At 37.7% G+C, this 18,074-nt stretch overlaps 1 protein-coding gene across 1 annotated transcript in view; it reads right to left on the minus strand.

The window, feature by feature from the left end:
- The window catches only part of CADPS2 (calcium dependent secretion activator 2), a 5,163,308-nt gene that overhangs the window by 1,973,364 nt on the left and 3,171,870 nt on the right, over positions 1-18,074 (minus strand). Inside the window, exon 14 of the mRNA XM_044088753.1 lies at positions 11,973-12,074. Coding sequence (XP_043944688.1) covers positions 11,973-12,074 — 102 coding nt within the window. The remainder of the gene's footprint in view (positions 1-11,972; positions 12,075-18,074) is intronic.

An 18,074-nucleotide genomic window follows, 5' to 3' on the forward strand; every position in this document is an offset into this window, starting at 1 on the left:
GTAGAAATGCAGATATCTGTTTACCTTCCCTGAATTCATGAAACTTTTATGGTAAAGCATGAGCTGACACTGCATCTCAAGTGTGTAAAGAACTTTTGCACTGCAAGATGCCCCCCCCCCCCCAAAAAAAAAAAAAAAAAAACAATAGCAAAAACAAATACATTGATTCAATGACAATTCTGCCATTGTTGCAAGAAAACACAGGTTAGACATTCAGGATACCTGATTTTTCTGACAGATAAAGAGGTTCTGTAAAAATAAGAGACTAAAATAAAAACAAGCAGGGCTGCTGGTCATGAAGTCCAGGCTGCATGTAAGAGGGTTGTTCTTCAAAGGCAGAAATGCAAAGCTTCTCTAAGCAAACACTTTACTAAATGGTGAAGGGCAACAGCCCTGCCTTTCAGCAGGGTATGACGACTAGAAAGTACTGAAACATGCATCTTCATTGTAGAATAACTGAAACATAAATCATTAATTCATATGAGAAACTAATGAGATGGTGTGGCATCAGATCAGAATCTAGTCCAGCTGGAATATTTCATCTAACAAATGCAAGACTTCCTGGTGCTTCAGTTAACTCCAAAAGGCTTTGGATATCTCTCCAACCTGAATGGGCTGTTACACCTTGTACTAATCTACTACTGTACTACTTGAGACCCGAAAACCTGAAACTGCACCATTCCTGGCCACCAGAGATAGCAGGGGTAAGACTGGATGCTTCTTGTCTTAATTGTGTGATCAGCTGTAGATTGAGACAGGATACAGAAACCTTTCATGCCACAATGCTCCCTCCTGCAATGCATCTAACACTGACAAGACAGACAAAATATATTTCTCTGAACTTGAATATATTCAAAATAATTATGGGACATATTATGATCCAATCTACAACATCTTAAATATGACAATAACATCTGGACATGGCAGTTTGTAATTTTTCATATCCCCCTAAGGGATTACGTTTCTTTGATCTAAGATTAATAATAATTTTACTTAATCTAGTTACATTTTGCATTTTTAAACATTTGGTTGGATTTGATCAGGATTAGTTGGGAGATGTTTAGATTAAAGATTAAACCTTGTAAATCTCAATTATGAAAATAAAACTCAAGCCTCTCAATTAAATGTTGTGAAAAAGATTAAATGCCTCATCACATTTTAACCACTTCCTTTATACAATTTATTCATATATTTCAATTATTTAAGATAAGACATGTAAAATGTTTTATGTGTTATTTACTATAACAACTTTGTGAAATAGTTTATAACTTTACCTCTCTTTTATAAAGCTATCATCTACAAATGTGTTTTGAGACAGAGTTGTATCAGCAAAAGTAACATTTTGTTCTTTTTACTATTGTACAAATTGTGTCATTGTAAATAATTCTCTCCACAATGCTGTTTCTCCTCTGACTCCCTCCACTGAACGGTTAGACATACCCACATGTGATTTCTTACTCAACTCTAAATGTGTTATCTGTCTTAATTCCTTTAGCTGGAATGCAACACTGTATTTTATGGAAATGGGGCAAAAGCAGCATGCAAGGACCAGCTATTCCCCGGTTGTTATAAGGGGGGGGGGGGGTGACCCATTTAAGGATTCCCAGAATGGGTCATGGACAGGGGATTTGTAGAGTCATTCAAGAGGGCAGGGACACATAAAAATGGGTAAGAAGGTGTACATACATAGAGGGGAGATAGAATGTTACACACACTTAAATGGTAGACCACATAGGCTTTCTGCCATTAAGGTGTTACCTCGTTCAGGAATTGAGTTGCAATAGGTAGCTATGACTTTGATTGGAAAAAGGGATACATGTAGCTAAGGAGTACAGTCAGTGATACCTGCTAATAACTCAGCACCATGTAGGAATGTAGAATGAACAAACTGTCCTGCAAATGTGATTGAAAACACTACTGTTGCAATGCTAGCACTCATAGGTTATAGGTCAGCATTAGAAAATGACATGAAGTAGAGCCATGGACATTTGTGTATAACAGGTGTCATGACATTCCAGGTAATACAAGGGAAGTGAGTCACAAGACCATTTAGGCCTTGTCAATACTCTCCATCATGCTCTATCCCCTTTTCAAGAACAGCAAAGTCGGTCAGTCCCAGAATGAATGTATGGGTGCCCATCCAATCATCCATGTTTATTTTGAAGAAGGTTGTGCTTCCACTTTGTTTAACTTGGAGCAGTCTGTTTCAAAGATGGGGTAGTCAGTGGCAAATGCACTTGTCTCTTAAATACATTTCATTTATGGGATACTGGAGATGAAAGTTCCTATTTCTAGTATTAGAACAGAAACAGGAAGTCTAAAGTGGATAGGGTCAGTAATAGCAGAGAATGTAAGGCATAAGAAACTATGTAAAGATATAGCACATCAAGCATTTCACAGTGACTAAGACATTTTTTTAAACCTGACAAAATTTTCTATACTACGCATTAGTACTTTTTCCAAGTTACATCAAGATGTTTGTACAAAAAGGTCTGAAAATACTGTGTTATATTTCGAACTGAGTTGGATCATATTATGGCATAAAGACATACTTGATCTTCCTGAAATGGTTAGAAATGTGTTTAGAATTAGTTGAGTTACAGAATATTATACACAACATTAAAAATGCTATCTTATACTTGATTAGATCTGCAATGATAGTCCAGGGAAGTACCTAGGTTCATAGGTTCATAGTTAGGTACTAGGCTATCTGCCCAAGGGCATTTATAAGCCTAGCCAGAGTGTGTCAGCTTTCACCTCCCCATTGATTAATTAACTGAGCCTCTGTCAAGCAGAGCCAATGAAGTGATCCCAGGGGTGTATTTTCTGTTACTCATCCACTCGTCAAGGTTTCTCTTGAAGAGTGTTAGTGAGGGGCTCTGCCTAATGTAGTTAGGAATTTTGTTCCAAAGCATGAGGAGTCTCTGTGACAGGAATCTATCCCTCCAGTATGTTCTATTTATTGTTGTGGTGAGGTTCAGCTCACAAGAGCGAGTGGCTCGCAGTGACTTGGATTTCTTTAGGTGGGATATGTCCTTCAGTTCTGAGTTGGACATGGCTTTGTAGGCAGAGATCACCTCTGAGTAAGCGATATGCCACTGAGTACAGCTGGAGTTTTTCCAGTCGGGCTGCATAGGACATATGTTTGAGGCCAGTAATCCTCTTGGTAAGGTACTTTTGCGGTCTTTCCATCTGTTGGAAGTGTCTTGTGAGGTACATCCCAAATGGGGCATTGTACTCTATGATGGGTCTAATGAGTGATGAGTAGAGGGGCACTAAAACCTCTTTATTTCTAGATGTGAACCCTTTAGTAATTAGATGGGCTACATAGAAGGATTTCCTAACTACTTTGGCAATATGATTATCAAAGGAGAGATTACTATCTACCTGGGTCCCCAGATCTCTTATTGCCTCTTCTGTATTAAGGGAGCTGCCACCTATGTGGTAATTCATGGGTGTTTTGTTTTATCCAAACGAGATGACTGCATTTTTTGGCATTTAGCTTGAGGCCATGACTTTGACACCAGGTGTTGTCTTAGTAAGGCCCTTTTGGAGGATGTTCGTGTCAGCCAGAGAGTCAATTATGGCTCCCAGTTTGCAGTCATCGGCGAACTTGGTTAGTCATAGTTCTGTACTTTATATGCCAAACAGTAGGGGTCCCAGGACCAGGCTTTGCAGGACACCACTTCTGACTGGTTTAGAGTCAGACCTGGAGCCTGCTATTCTTACAGTGAGTTGTCTGTAAGCCAGTTGGCAACCCATCTCATGACATAGGTGTTTATGTTCAGGCTGGTGAGTTTTTCTGTAATACCCGAGTGGGGAATGGTGTCAAAAGCCTTGGTGAGGTCAAGGTAGGCTGTGTGAACCACCTTTCCCTCATCTATGGCCTTGGTGACTATTTTGAAGAAGTCAACCAGGTTTAGTAGGCATGATCTGCCCTTAACAAAGCCGAACTGGGTCAGGTCAAGTGTTTGGAGGTTCCCAGTGTCTTTGTTAATGACTTCCATGATGATGCACTCCACAGCCTTGCAGACCAGGCTAGTCAGGCTTATGGGGTGATAGTTACCAGGGTCAGTTGTGGCCCCTCCTTTGTGGAGAGGAATAACCGTTGCTGTGTGCCAGTCTATGGCCACATAGCCTGTGGAGAGGCTGAGGTTGAACAGCGTGTTTAGGTGGGGGATTAGTTTGTTGTGTAGTTCATGCAAGACGCAGCTGGGACACCATCTGGTCCCATTGATGCTGTGTTTTTAGCTTTGGAAAGGAATGTTTTCACCTATGAATCTGTGATTGTTGGGACACTACACTTTTCCAGTATTGTTGTGGGCCCTTTTGGAGGTGAGAGGGGGGTGAAATTTGCACTGAATCTATCTGCCAGGATGTTAGCAATATCAGTAGGTTCAGTATATTTTGTGCTATTTTGCACTAGTTCAGTGCATATCTGTGAGTTGCCACTTAGATTCTTAACATAGCTAAAGAAGGCTTTGTGGTTATCTTTTGAATCCTTGGCTATTTTTCTTTCGAAGTTAGCCTTGGATGATTTAATGAGGGACATTAGTTTCCTACTGATACTGATCAGGGATGTCTTTCCTTCTTGGGATTTGCTTTTTTTCTGAAGTAGTTTCCTCCTTCTATTGTATAGCCTGTTTATTGCAGGGGTCCACCAAACTGGTTTCCTTCTCTTAGAGGAGTGAGTCTTCATTTTGCTAGGGATGGCACGATCCATGCATCCTTGTAGGTGCTCATAGAGTGCATTTGTAAAGGTTTCTGCATCTTGAGCAGCATTATCCTTTAGCGTGGGGGCTATGAAACTTACCACCTCTGTCTTAAACAAGGTGAAGTTTGCTTTAGAAATTTTTTTTACTGTGGTTTCGTTAGTTGGGGGTGGGGGTGGGGTGTGGACATCCAGAGTTATTAGTTTATGGTCTGATCTAACCAGTGACGGGTTGACCTCCAGTGTGGAACACCTGTTGCCCATGTTGGTGATGACCAGGTCCAATATGTTTTCAACTCTCGTAGGGGAGTTTACCAGCTGATCCATGGCATTTGAGTTGATGAATTCCAGAAGTGCTGGGCCTGGGAATTTATACTCGAGTAGTTTTCCCAGTGAATTGCAGGGTAATTGAAATCGCTCAATATCAGGGTGTTTGGTGGGACCTTCATGTTTTCCACTGTCTTCAGAAAGGTGGAGTGGTGGTCCTGGGTCATGGAGGGTGATCTGTAGCAGGCAGGCCACAATTTGCACTGCAGTTTTGCCCGATGTTAGTTGCACATGGATGATCTCAGAGGTATCATGATGCGCCACTAATCTGAAGGTGTAGGTATCCTTGATGAATATGGATACACCCCCTCCTTTTGTGTTTCGGTCCGTGTTCTGTGGCCGAAATGTGTGGTATGAGTTGGAGCCTGGTAGTGCTGAGGTGCTCTCTGGAGCCTTGAACCAGGTTTCAGTTACTGCACAGATGTCGACGTTCTCCATACTGAGGAGTGCTTTGAGTGCGTGCATTTTGAGATTTAAACTCCTGGCATTGAGTAGCATAACCCTCAGTTTTTTGTTAATTGTGCTGTTTACAGAGGTGGGTTTGACTTTTGAGCCTTGTTTAAAAAAGGCACTATGGGGGCAGCAAGAGCCTTGGCCAGTATTCGAAAGCCTAGGGGTGACAGGTGCAAGCTGTCTCTTGTGAAGCAATGCGGCTTGTCGAGCATGTTGTCCCAGGCTGACAGACACTGGATCCCCTTTGAATGACACCAGAAGCTTAGCCAATTGTTGAAATTGATAATTTTTTTCTTTATACTGAGGTATCATTCTTGGTGAGGGCAGGATGCTACTCAGGATCAGGGTCATACCAGCCTGGACTACATGATCAGAGTGCTCTTCCATGTCTCTCTTCATGTAGTTCAGGGAGCTATGTCTCAGGTCATTCACACCAACATGAACAATGACAGAGTCGTATTTGTATCCCCATGGACTGACATCACCAAAGACTCCAATGAACAGGGGTATCATTCTAATCCCCATGGACTGACATCACCAAAGACTCCAATGAACAGGGGTATCATTCTAATCCCCATGGACTGACATCACCAATGACTCCAGTGAACAGGGGTATCATTCTAATCGCTATGGACTGACATCACCAATGACTCCACTGAACAGGGGTATCATTTTAATCCCCATGGACTGACATCACCAATGACTCCATTGAACAGGGGTATCATTCTAATCCCCATGGACTGACATCACCAATGACTCCACTGAACAAGGGGATCAGTCTAACCCCCATGGACTGACATCACCTATGACTCCACTGAACAGGGGTATCATTCTAATCTCCATGGACTGACATCACTCATGGATTTTCTGCCACTCAGGCAATCAGAAAGGTTAAACCAGCAACAACCACAACATGTTATCCCAACATACTGATTTAATATTCTGATCATTTATTTATGGAACAAAGAATAATCCTTAAGAGTTTCTACGTGTAAAATTATATAGAGAGTAAAAGTATACAAAAAATCCGTCAGTGGAATATTTGTTGCTCCTACGCAGCAAAAAGGATATTAAGAGAGGTGAAGTAAATACTTTAAACTTGTTAATAAAAACTGTTTGCAGAATTAGATAGCTTCTTCCTCTTGTAAGTTTAACTGTTGATGTCCATTTTATGTTGAGAATAACAGAGTTTATTCATTCATTCGGCATGCTCATAGATATCTTACATGAAAAATCTGATAATTTACTAGTTTTTTATTTTTCTTCTTAATGTCAGCCCATGTTGGTGTTTCTGGAGATGTCTTTAAAGTAAGGGAAGTCAGGTCTATGTCTTTTGTGATTGAAATTATGTTTTTATTTTTTTTTTCTGAAGGATGTGGCATCTTCCATGGTGTTAAAGATTCTTGTTTCACTTTGATAGTAGACTCTGTTTCTTGAGGAACTTTTAAAATATTTGTCTTCACTAACTTAAATATTTTTTTCTGTTTTCCCATTATTTTAGCAGAATAGTTATTGTCAAGTCTTGTACTGTGTTGACCAATTTTTAAAGGGATTTTTACTCAGGCAGTTTTTTTTTAAAACAAGTTTTCTGTCTAGAAATTAAATGAATATTATATTATATCTTGGTGTCTTGACTGGTTTAGAGGACATCCCTTGCAAGTTAAGGAACTTCAGAATTCTGGAGGATAACAAGCAAAATATCTTTTCATTTAGTTTCATATGGTAGATCAAATTTTCTGATGTTGCATCTTTTTTCTCTCTGTTCTCTTGGTCATCTAGTTTACTTTGTAAGCAGGTAAACTGTTGAAGCAAAACACATTGTCTTGCAGTTGCCATACACGTCAATAAGAGAAATGTTTAGGAAAGATATTTTGAATTGCTACTACCAAATACGTTTCTTTATCATATTTGTTTGACTGAAACTATTTCCTTTGAGGTTATCCAGATTTTCTTGAAATCCATCCATTTTCAAGTACAATTCTTGTTAAGAGGCCATAATTAGTTATAAGTTGGGAAAGAGTCAAAACATGAGTACATGGAATTACTCATGGTGCTTTTCTTCCCAGAAGTTTTCTCCAAGGTAAGTTTGAGAGGAAAATACTTGAATAACTTTTAATTTGTTTGTATTCACTTTGCCAGAAGTATACTAAAACTGTTTTAGATAGGATATTTACTTTCTACTTAATATTTTCCAAAAAATAATAAAAGAAAACTGCAGAACTGTGAAAAAGGTACTGTTTTCAGCTGCCCATCTAAGCTCTGTGTAGATAAAATCTATCTTGACATAAACTGCCTCTAATAGTGTCATTCATCATTCTATCATTAATATTTATACATGATTTACTGGGTAAGGCAATGACTAAGCAGATGTACTTTGAAGATATAAGTGGGATCTAACTTATTAATCTAATGTGAGATAACTTCAGGTTTTTCTAACGGTTCTATCCTGATATTTTTTAATATCTTTAAGATGGCTATTCCACCCACAAGGAAGATATGGTATGCCACGTTTGTTGATGACACTAAACTGACTTAAAAGATTTATTCTACAGCAGATCATTAGGCATTCCATACACATCTAAAAGTGCTGATACTTTGATTTGCTAAAAATTAAAATGAGACTAATATCAGTAAATGAGCTGTTATACACCTTGGGGGAAATAATCTAGCTTCTCCTATGCCAGTGATGATAAAATCCTCCAGGCTGCAGAATATTTAGGCAGGCAGCAGGGAATTGTTTTTGCAGCCCTATCCCCACTATATACAGTAAATAACACAACCGACATTTGCAAACCATACACATCTGGAAGGGTGTAACACACACTTCAGCATGTGAAGTAACCTCTAATGACAGCCCTGCAGGGATTCAACCACAGGAACAATTGCCATGAGTATGCTGTTATACATACTCCTCTGAGAATATGCAAGTTGCCAAAGTTGCATCTGTCCACTTCTGTCCAGGCAGCCTCCAGCTCAGATCACATTGGTCACTGTCCATGCTTTTCTCTATGTCAGTGGAACTGGTGACCTTATCCCATATTTGAAGCTCATGTAAAGTCAGTTTTAGAATGGCTTTCCCCTAATTCAATCTTTTCTATTGGCTGGTAACATCCCACTCTGATGAAATACTTATACCTCCATACAAATCTTCCACTAGTCCAGCAGAGGAATACAACGCCTTATTTTGCATATATACAACAGTTACTGTTTACACACTGGAAGATATTTAATAAGTATCCAAGCAATAATTTCCTGAACTTCATGCTTTTGGGCATGCAAATCAGCTGGAGAAATTATATTCACAACTACATATGTACTCTGTGACTAATTAAATCATGTTTACAATCCCTTTAACAATGAAATAGTTGGTGCTAACCTTAGTGTAAATGCGTTATCTCATCATAAGAATACCATTAATAACTGTTTCATGTTTCTCATGGAAAACAGTAGGGTGCAATATGGTTTACTATCATAATGTCATAGCCCACTTCATCGAGTCTGAAAATAGTGTGACCAGAACGTCATAACTGCAGAAGCATGAAGTCATGGAACATCGTCTTTCCTCTCTGGGAAAGTAAGGCCACCAAAGAAAAAATCACAACCAGTAGCAAATTACATCCATCAAAGTTTGGGGGCTTAGCCCCCCACACTCTCCCCCTACTTAAATATACCAACTCCAACATCGCACTGCAGTAAGAAAGGGCAAAGTTCACCATGGTGGCCAAAGGGTTACTTTCCCAGAGAGGAAAGGTTTCTGGGACTCTGAACTTCTGCACTTACGATGTTTTGGGTCATGCCGTTTTCATACTCGATGAAGTGAGTTGCGACATTATGAAAGGGAACCGTGCAATAAAACGCATTTTACATACAGCTAAAATATGAAACAAAACACCACCGTTTGCTCAGTATGCAGCTTCACTGGTAATTTCTAAGAATAAACTTCATAGGTTAGTACTAGGCTAACTGCCCTTATGGGCCATTTTAATCCTAGCCAGTTACTCCCTGTGAAAATCAAACCATGCACCTTGTGTCTCCAAGGTAAACACCTTAACCATTATGCCATCTTACTATTTCCTGGTGGGAGACTCTTTAAGGGCAAGTCTTGGTCTATGAGTATAATCACGAACTCTGATTTATGAGCTGTCCTAGCAATCTTTGACCGGTATTTGAAATAAACTTGTAAGGTGCAGTAGGTAACACAGAATAAATTCAGATAATTTCTTTATTCTTTTCCAAAAGGCCTCAAAGGTCACTCAAACAGCATATCAGGAATGCATTTATAAACGTTTGCTTTGGGTCCAAATATCCTACAACTCTTTGTGAGTATTACAAATATATCCTTGTAGTGAGCAGGGTTAATTTTCATTTATAACTTGCATGTGGCATCAGCTTTGATGCACCACATCTGAACTAAAAATGTACAAAAATAAATACGGAAAAGAAAACCTATCTCATATATTTCCACTGTAAATGTGTTGCTGATTTAGTCAAAGTTATTGAAGCAGAAACAGTGAAACTGGTGAAAAAAGCGAGACAATAAACTGTCTAGTTCTTTTATTAAAGTGGCTGAAGGTAAAATAATTATAAAGGGGATACAGTTCATTACTCCTATTTCACAGCCTACTTCATATCAAATGTAGCACTTCAATTTAAATGGCTATGTATTATGCATGCCTTATGTTCGGAATGCATACTTTTCATAAGAATAACCTTGGAATCCTCACAACAATTTAAAGGTTCTTTTATTCAGATTTCTGCTTACTGTCGAAATGTTCGCATTCAATGAATCTCCATTAAAGATTGCAAACAATGTTTCATCAGGATTAGAAGGTATAATGACAAACCTGTATTACACATTTACAACGTATCATATTGGCTATTTTGTTTCTCTTGTGATTTCTTGTCCTTGATGTACTGCTATAGAGTAGCACGCTTTAACACACAGATACAATTACTCCGCAATACAGAAAGATCATTTCTTAAAAATATCTGTGAAATATCAGGGAGCACAAACATTTGGTGCTTATCTTCTGTACAGATGTGGTAAATGTAACTGCACGAAGCTCAAAAGATCAGCCTTTCTTGTATTGTTCCTGTTGGTAATGCATATTAACATTTCAACAGTAACCCTCACCCCCCGCAAAATTAACAAAATAACATTTAATCAGCTGCAACAGCTTGATCCTTAATCAATTCCTGAATGGAGCTGCACGTCTGGCTGCTGTACTTTGTTTCTTCTACCTACTGCATTTCTGAATATTTATATAATCCACACATTTTACCCCTTTGTTACTTTCCATTAACCTGTAGGTGACATGGCTTTTGAATTAGTGTTAGAGGTCTCCAGACCACTGCTTAGCTTTTCAGATCCAGAAATCCTACTGAGTACATTCTGAAAAATTATTAAAGTTGAATGATACATAAATTATACAGCCTCCCAGAAAGTGGATATAATTAAGCAATAAAAAAGTATTAAATTAACATTAAAGTCTTTATATTCAAAGTGAAATCATTGTGTCTAGTCAGAAATGCCCCTTCATTATAAATTAAGATGAATTTGCCTTTGCTGCATTCATTATAGTAAAAAATAACTGCTTGGTTTTAATTACTACACCTATATTTCTTACTTATTCACTTAAATTACACATAGATGTGATGAATACATAATCACAAAATGTTATGGTGGCAAAGTGCAGAAATGAAATAAACATGGATGAATTTTAATATGTATAAAGCAGTTAAGAGGTGTGATCAGATTTCGGCTATGAGGAGACCTGGTAGATAAGATAAATTTTACTATGTTTTTCTTGTAGTACACAGTATGCTTTATCCACAGAATTCAAAACACCTGCAAATTCTCTTGTATGTGAGCTGCATAATTTTCATTAACAGACAGTAGTCAACAAATGGTCATATAGTACTGTTTTACCAAATAATTATAAACAAAGATGACAGTTTGTTAATTATGGATGGAAAAAGACACATCTGATGCCACTGCATTTACTGTCATTTCGTTGTTCTGATATTATTTCTCTTACCAGTTTCTTTACAAAATTAAAAATGCAACTTCATACCATGATGAGACTTAAATGTGAGTGAATAAATACATAGATCAATAATTCAGGTTTTGCTGTTTCATTTCTGTATCTAAATATTTAAGATGCTGTACAGAGCTTTATTTGGGTATGAATATAAGCACTATAAACAAATTCACTTTGTATTTAAAGTCTGATGATTAGTAAAGGCAATGACAAGAAATGTATTTGTTAGAGAAAACACTTCTCAGTTCATCTATTTACAACATCTAAAACTTGAAATGTCATGCACATCTGGTGGCTAAGATGAAAACATACACCTTTTTAAAGACAACTAATTATTTTACTTGTCTGAAGTAATGTTTTCCTCTTAAGGTATATTCACTTTGAAAAAAATTTGAAGCATGATTATTTTTTATGAAAACAATTAAAAAAGATGCAGATACCTGAAGTGTGTTATCTGATTTTCCAAGAGTAGGCGTAGTCTTTCTTTAATATCTTCAAATCTTTCTTTTTCCTGTGCAGTTACTGTACCTAGCCCATCAGGCCTGAAACAGTGAAAATAATTACTGTGAATTCTTTTTGATTTCATTTAAATAACGTAATATGCATCAATCCATGCTAAGTTAGCCCATGTCTTCTGAAAGCTAAATTACATTAATTTTAAGACGAGCATTCATTAATTTCTGTTGTATATCCATGTGCTATACTACATGCATATTTTATTCTCGTTACAACAAAATGCCTTATTTGCATTCACAAGAAAAGCTATAGAAGTGATGTAATACTTTCATACTATCTACCACTAGACCCTTATAAACACATTAAAGCTTTGGACTAAATCCCATTTATTTTCATGTCGAAATTATGTTATAAAGATCATTTGCAAATGGAGCAAGATAATAAGGCAGGATAGAGAGTAATACGCAGGCATAAATGAGCATATGCCTCATTTATGGTTAGTTTTTGAAGTACAGTCCAAGGGTCAGAGGCACATGACACATTTCTATTTTCTTTCTAAAAACTGACACCATCAAATCATTAGCAACATCTGTCTATCATCTTATTCCCTACTTTCTTAGAACATCAATAGATTGTCTCTGCTCATTTGTCAAGATAAAGGAAGTGAAGCAGGTGAATCCCAGGCACAGTATCAACACTAACAGAGATAATTAATACTTAAGCCAATTCAGCCGACATAGACACTGATGAGCAGACAGTACAGCAAGCAAAATGGACAAAGACAGCAGCCTTGGTGCAAAGAGTACCTTGCTACTGGGAAGTAAGTTAATGCTTGATGACCTGACCTTTAAGTCTAAGGAATAGTAAAGGTGTACTTGCATGTGGTGTTCAACTGTTTGAAACTTGTTTTATTTAGATGCCTGGCACTACATTACTTACTATGTGTTAACTACCTTGCCAAACTATACCCATTTGGTCAGAATGACAAGATAGTCATCAAAAGTCCCATTATGGAATAGGAAGCTGCAAGCATTCTCTAACATAATGCGTGCATTCACCTCAAAGCATGTTTCAGATCCGATAAACTTTGCCATAAAGAAAAAAGAATGACCCTACTAATAACTGCTATATAGAAACCAAGCAAGAAAAACACGTCAATAATTAAAAATCAAAATAATAGAAATCTAATCACATTTGTATTTATTTTCTGCAATAAACTTTAACTAGAAATGAGAAGGAAATAGCAGAATTATGCTGGCAGTCACCATAAAAAAAATTTTGACTGGGATCTTGGCAGACAAAATAATGACATGATTATATCCGTTCTCAATGTCAGCATGCAGGAAAAACAGGACAAATTTACACGTCTGTGTATCTGTATCTCTTTCTATATTTATATATATATATATATATATATATATATTTATATATATATATATATATATATATATATATATATATATATATATATATATATATATATATATATATATATATATATGGGTCGGCTTCAGACCATCAAAACGCCAGATCATTGAATTGTAAAACACTGAGCTGAGAACAACAAAAGCTGAAAACATTGAAGACACACATTATGGGATCAGGAAACATCGGACCATGTATACGAAACTGTTTAACTATGATAGTGCTGCATTCAAACTGCCTCCTACCTTTAAAACCATCATATAACAACATAACATCTCTGTTTCATGCCACCCACAACCCTTGGAAATTATTTATACCAACTCCAAGATCGCACTACAGTGGGGTAAGGGTAAATATCCTGATCCCCACTTATCGCAATCTCCACTGCAAATGTTCAAAATCTCTACATTTCTGTTAAACATAGTTCTTAAATGTAGAAGCTGCTATGATAACTGCAGCGACATCTCCAGTCCACAGTACTGTGTACAACCTGACATGCACAGTACCTTGTTCGATGTTTCCTGATTCAATAAAATGACTCTCTGATGTTTTCAGCTTTCTTTGTTCTCGGCTCGATGTTTTACAATTCAATGATCTGGCATTTTGATGGTCTGAAGTAGACCCATATATATATATATATATATATATATATATATATATATATATATATATATATATATATATATATACACACACACACACACACACACACATATATATATATATATATATATAGAGAGAGAGAGAGAGAGAGAGATACAGACACACACACACACACACACACACACACACTCATCAAACCAACATCATAAATAAAAGAGGTAGGCTACAGATAGACTACTCAAGACTCTTTTGCTATTTTTCATATGTCACGCAACAGAGCTATCCTCTTCATTCTAGATGTTTCTAGATGTTTGTCTCTATATCCTTAGTAATGGAAGGGAAAAGCAAGCAGTTTCCCTAATCAAGGTCAAAAAGAGAGAGTGGTACTATGACAACAAACAATTCAACACAAAGGAAGCAAAAATCTGCTATTACAGACTGACGAAACAATATTAAAGATGCACCTTGTCATAAACATCATGTTCAAAGCCTTCAACATGTACTAAAAACAATTTAATTTGTATCATTAATTTATACCATTTTGACTTGCACAGTTAATTATTTGAAGAAGTTTCCGCATTCTCCCTGTTCTTTGATTGATCATCATAATTCCCCCCTCGTAATGTTACTCCTCCCTTACATAAGTAACCTACTATTATTGCCTTGCCTGGATCGTCTCCAAACACTGTTCCCACTGACAGCCCTAATATCTAGGGCATCTCACATAATCCCCACTCCACGACTCTTCTCATTTTGTTTATGATTGGTAATGATCCTTACTTATTGTGTCTCTTCACCTGATTCTCATATTTTTAAAAAGTCAAGTCTTCATATAATCCTGCCAGTTGTGGTTTAGCTTACATTTACGTTCGTAGCTCTTATTACCTTCCTAATACTATTTTTCCTCTTTGATTGCAGCTGCTGTTTTTTCTTACCCCACTTGCTTGTTCCTTGTGTTCTTTGATTTTACACCGCAGGCCGGTAGTAACACCGTTGCTAACTCCACTTTGCCCAGCTTATCTCATGCTGTTTGATTTTCCCAAAACAGAATTTCAAATCTCACCTTTCTGGTTTAATAAGCATGTGCTACCCTTCTGCCTGGACTTATCATTTTTGTTTCCTTGTCTGTTTGTCTTTTCTAAATGTACATCTCATAGCTCCCTCCTCCTTGCCTCTTTTTTAATTATGTCTGTTTTTTTTCTCTTTTCTTTCTTTAGCGTTTAGGGTTTAGAAATTATCCAGATGAATGTGCAGCTACTGATACTGGACAGTCTGCCATTTTTATATATTTTCACACACTTCCTATATATTTTTCAATTACTTCTCCCATATCCTCATATCTTCTTTCTTCCCACATCTCTTCTCTAACACCTTAACTGCTAAATGCTTTCTCTTTTCTGCATAACCCCCTTTTCAGAGATGGCACCACTCTTCCCCCAACACACATGGTGTCACCCGCTAGCCACTTACCTCCCATATCTGTAATCAAACTCTTGTTCTCAACTTACATTTCACCTAAACTGGAAATGCCTCTGCTGTTCATCTTTTGGTGCTCTTCCTTTTTCCATCAGATTCCTGAAGGACCTGAACTTACATAAGTTATATCATATAATGTATATATATATATATATATATATATATATATATATATCAATTGTTTTACCCTTTTTATAGATGTCTTTGATATAATTCATTCACATTATCTTTGTGATACCCACGTCTGCTTCCATAATCCTCAGCACTTCAGACTCTCCATTTTAATAGTCCCTGAATTAGCCTGCACCGTAGCCCCTTATAGGACTCTACTTCCTCTATCGCTGCTTTCACTCCTTTCCAAATACCCCATTCCTCTTCTCCTGTACCATAACCAATCAGCTTTGATTCTTATTTCCCCAAATTACTCTCTACGTCTGTTTAATATTAAATACCGATGCTTAACTAGGAAAGCACGGTATTTAATTTATCTGATTTCAGTTTGTCACTTGCTCCTGGTTACCTTCTTGATTTTGCATATCTATGCCACTTCTGCAGTTCTGTTTTTGCACATATAAAGAACTACATCAATCACCGAGCAAATTATTTTATTGTTCTTCTTCTGGACTGGCCAGTATGAAATCTCACTCACCTCTTGCCCCTTCTGTAGCCTGACAGATATCACTAGGTATTATAAAGCAGTGCAGTAACTGTGTCATGCTTACTGAAAACTGCTCCCTGCTACCTCACGATGATTCAGTATCAGAGGTGTAAATATTTGGCTCATGTGGAGACTAACTTCGCCCCGGAGAATACATTTGGAAAGTACATGACCCCCCCCCCCCAGAGTAGTTCCACTAAACTAACTTATGATGAGGTTGTTAAAAGTGCGCTTTCTGTATTTCCCAGGGTAAAGACACAGAAACCTCTGACGTTAGGTGAGAGACCAACTCACCCACTTTTATCCTTCACACCCACAGCCACTGCACATACCTCAAAGAGTCTCACAGGTGCTGTCTACGAGCCCTTAAGGCCCACTAAGACTTCCATCTAACCATGGTACATGATTGTCTTGTCAGGCACATTGACATCACTCTCACCAGACTGGATAAGAATGGGGGACCAGTTGGTTATCTTTCTGGAGCCAGGATCTGAGATACAAAAAGGGATCTTAGATCTCTCTATCCTCACAAATATGACTATGACTGGATAGTGGTTCATGTGGGAATGAATGATCTTAGACACATCTACACATAAAGACTTACAGAAATTTATGACTGAACTTGCTATGCCTGCATCAAAAGTAGGAAAGACACTGGTATTAATAGCTATTTTGCCACTACTCACAATGATGCAAAAATTCAAATACATGATAACTGGCTTTAATAACTGGCTAGGCAGCTGGTATCATTCTAGTGGGATCCAGTATTTATCTTATTGGCACAACATGGCTGGCAAGCCTTCCTGCTTGGCCAGTAATGGTCTACAGCTCTCTCTTACCAAGGCTCTCACATTCTGGCTAAAGCCTCCCTTTTTTAGGCAGTCTCCATCTGATGGACAGGCCAGCTTAGTAAGTTCTAAGTTAGAGCACATTAAAGCAGCTCTTCTAAATACCAGTAGCGATACACACCCCCCCCCAAAAAAAAAAATATATCAAAACATGAAGTTATCCTGCAACTTTAATGCATTCATACATGCATAGCTACTGAGACAATTTCAGAGCAATGCAAGTACTCCCCCTATTTCTGGGTATAGCGCCTACCATGTTTTCAGACTCACTGGCAATTGTGGGGGAGCTTCAGTATTTATGAAGGATATAATTTCCTTCTGTCAGCTCCAAAGGGCAACACATAAACTTCTTGATGCCAAAATCACACTCTCTTGGCGATTTCAACTCTCCATCATTAAACTGACTGACCTACACTGCCAAAGGTCAGCTTGCCCAATACTTCCATAACATTATAACTGCTAACTCTCTTTTACAATTTTACAAATTGTTAACCTTCCTATTAGGGGCCTCAATATCATTAATCAAGTTCTTTCTGTACATCTCTGTATATATCATACTGGGATCTATATTAGCATACTGAATGGACTAAATAGCAAAAGCTAGTTAGTCGATTCGATACTGTCGAAATGGCAAAATAGCGAAGACACGGAACATCAAATTTTTTTCCCAGGGAAAAAATTTGGTGGCCCGTCTTCGGGACTTTGCCATTTCCTCCACTACAGTGTGATCTTGTATTTGGTATATTTAAGTAGGGGGGTCATCGGGTGGTGTGGAGGCGAAGCCCCCCACTTATCTTCGTGTTTAAGTTATTTATTTATTTATTTTTTGCAGAGCAGTGAATTTTTTCCCCAGGAAAAAATTTGCTGTTCCGTATGTTAGATGTTTTGTGGTTTAGACATTATCGATACGATGAAATAGCGTTCTCTATTTTCATCGCATGATAAGGTAATATAGACGCTCATACTGCCTTGTTACAACAGGCCATAAATTAGTGACCACTTCCTTTAAAGCTGATGGTGCTTCCCTTGTAAATACATCTGTGTTTAGGGACTTCTGAAAAGCAACCCTTCTTCAG

Source organism: Protopterus annectens, chromosome 11.part0 (assembly GCF_019279795.1).
Source record: "Protopterus annectens isolate FY-2018-M chromosome 11.part0, PAN1.0, whole genome shotgun sequence".
Taxonomy (NCBI): Eukaryota; Metazoa; Chordata; order Ceratodontiformes; family Protopteridae; genus Protopterus; species Protopterus annectens.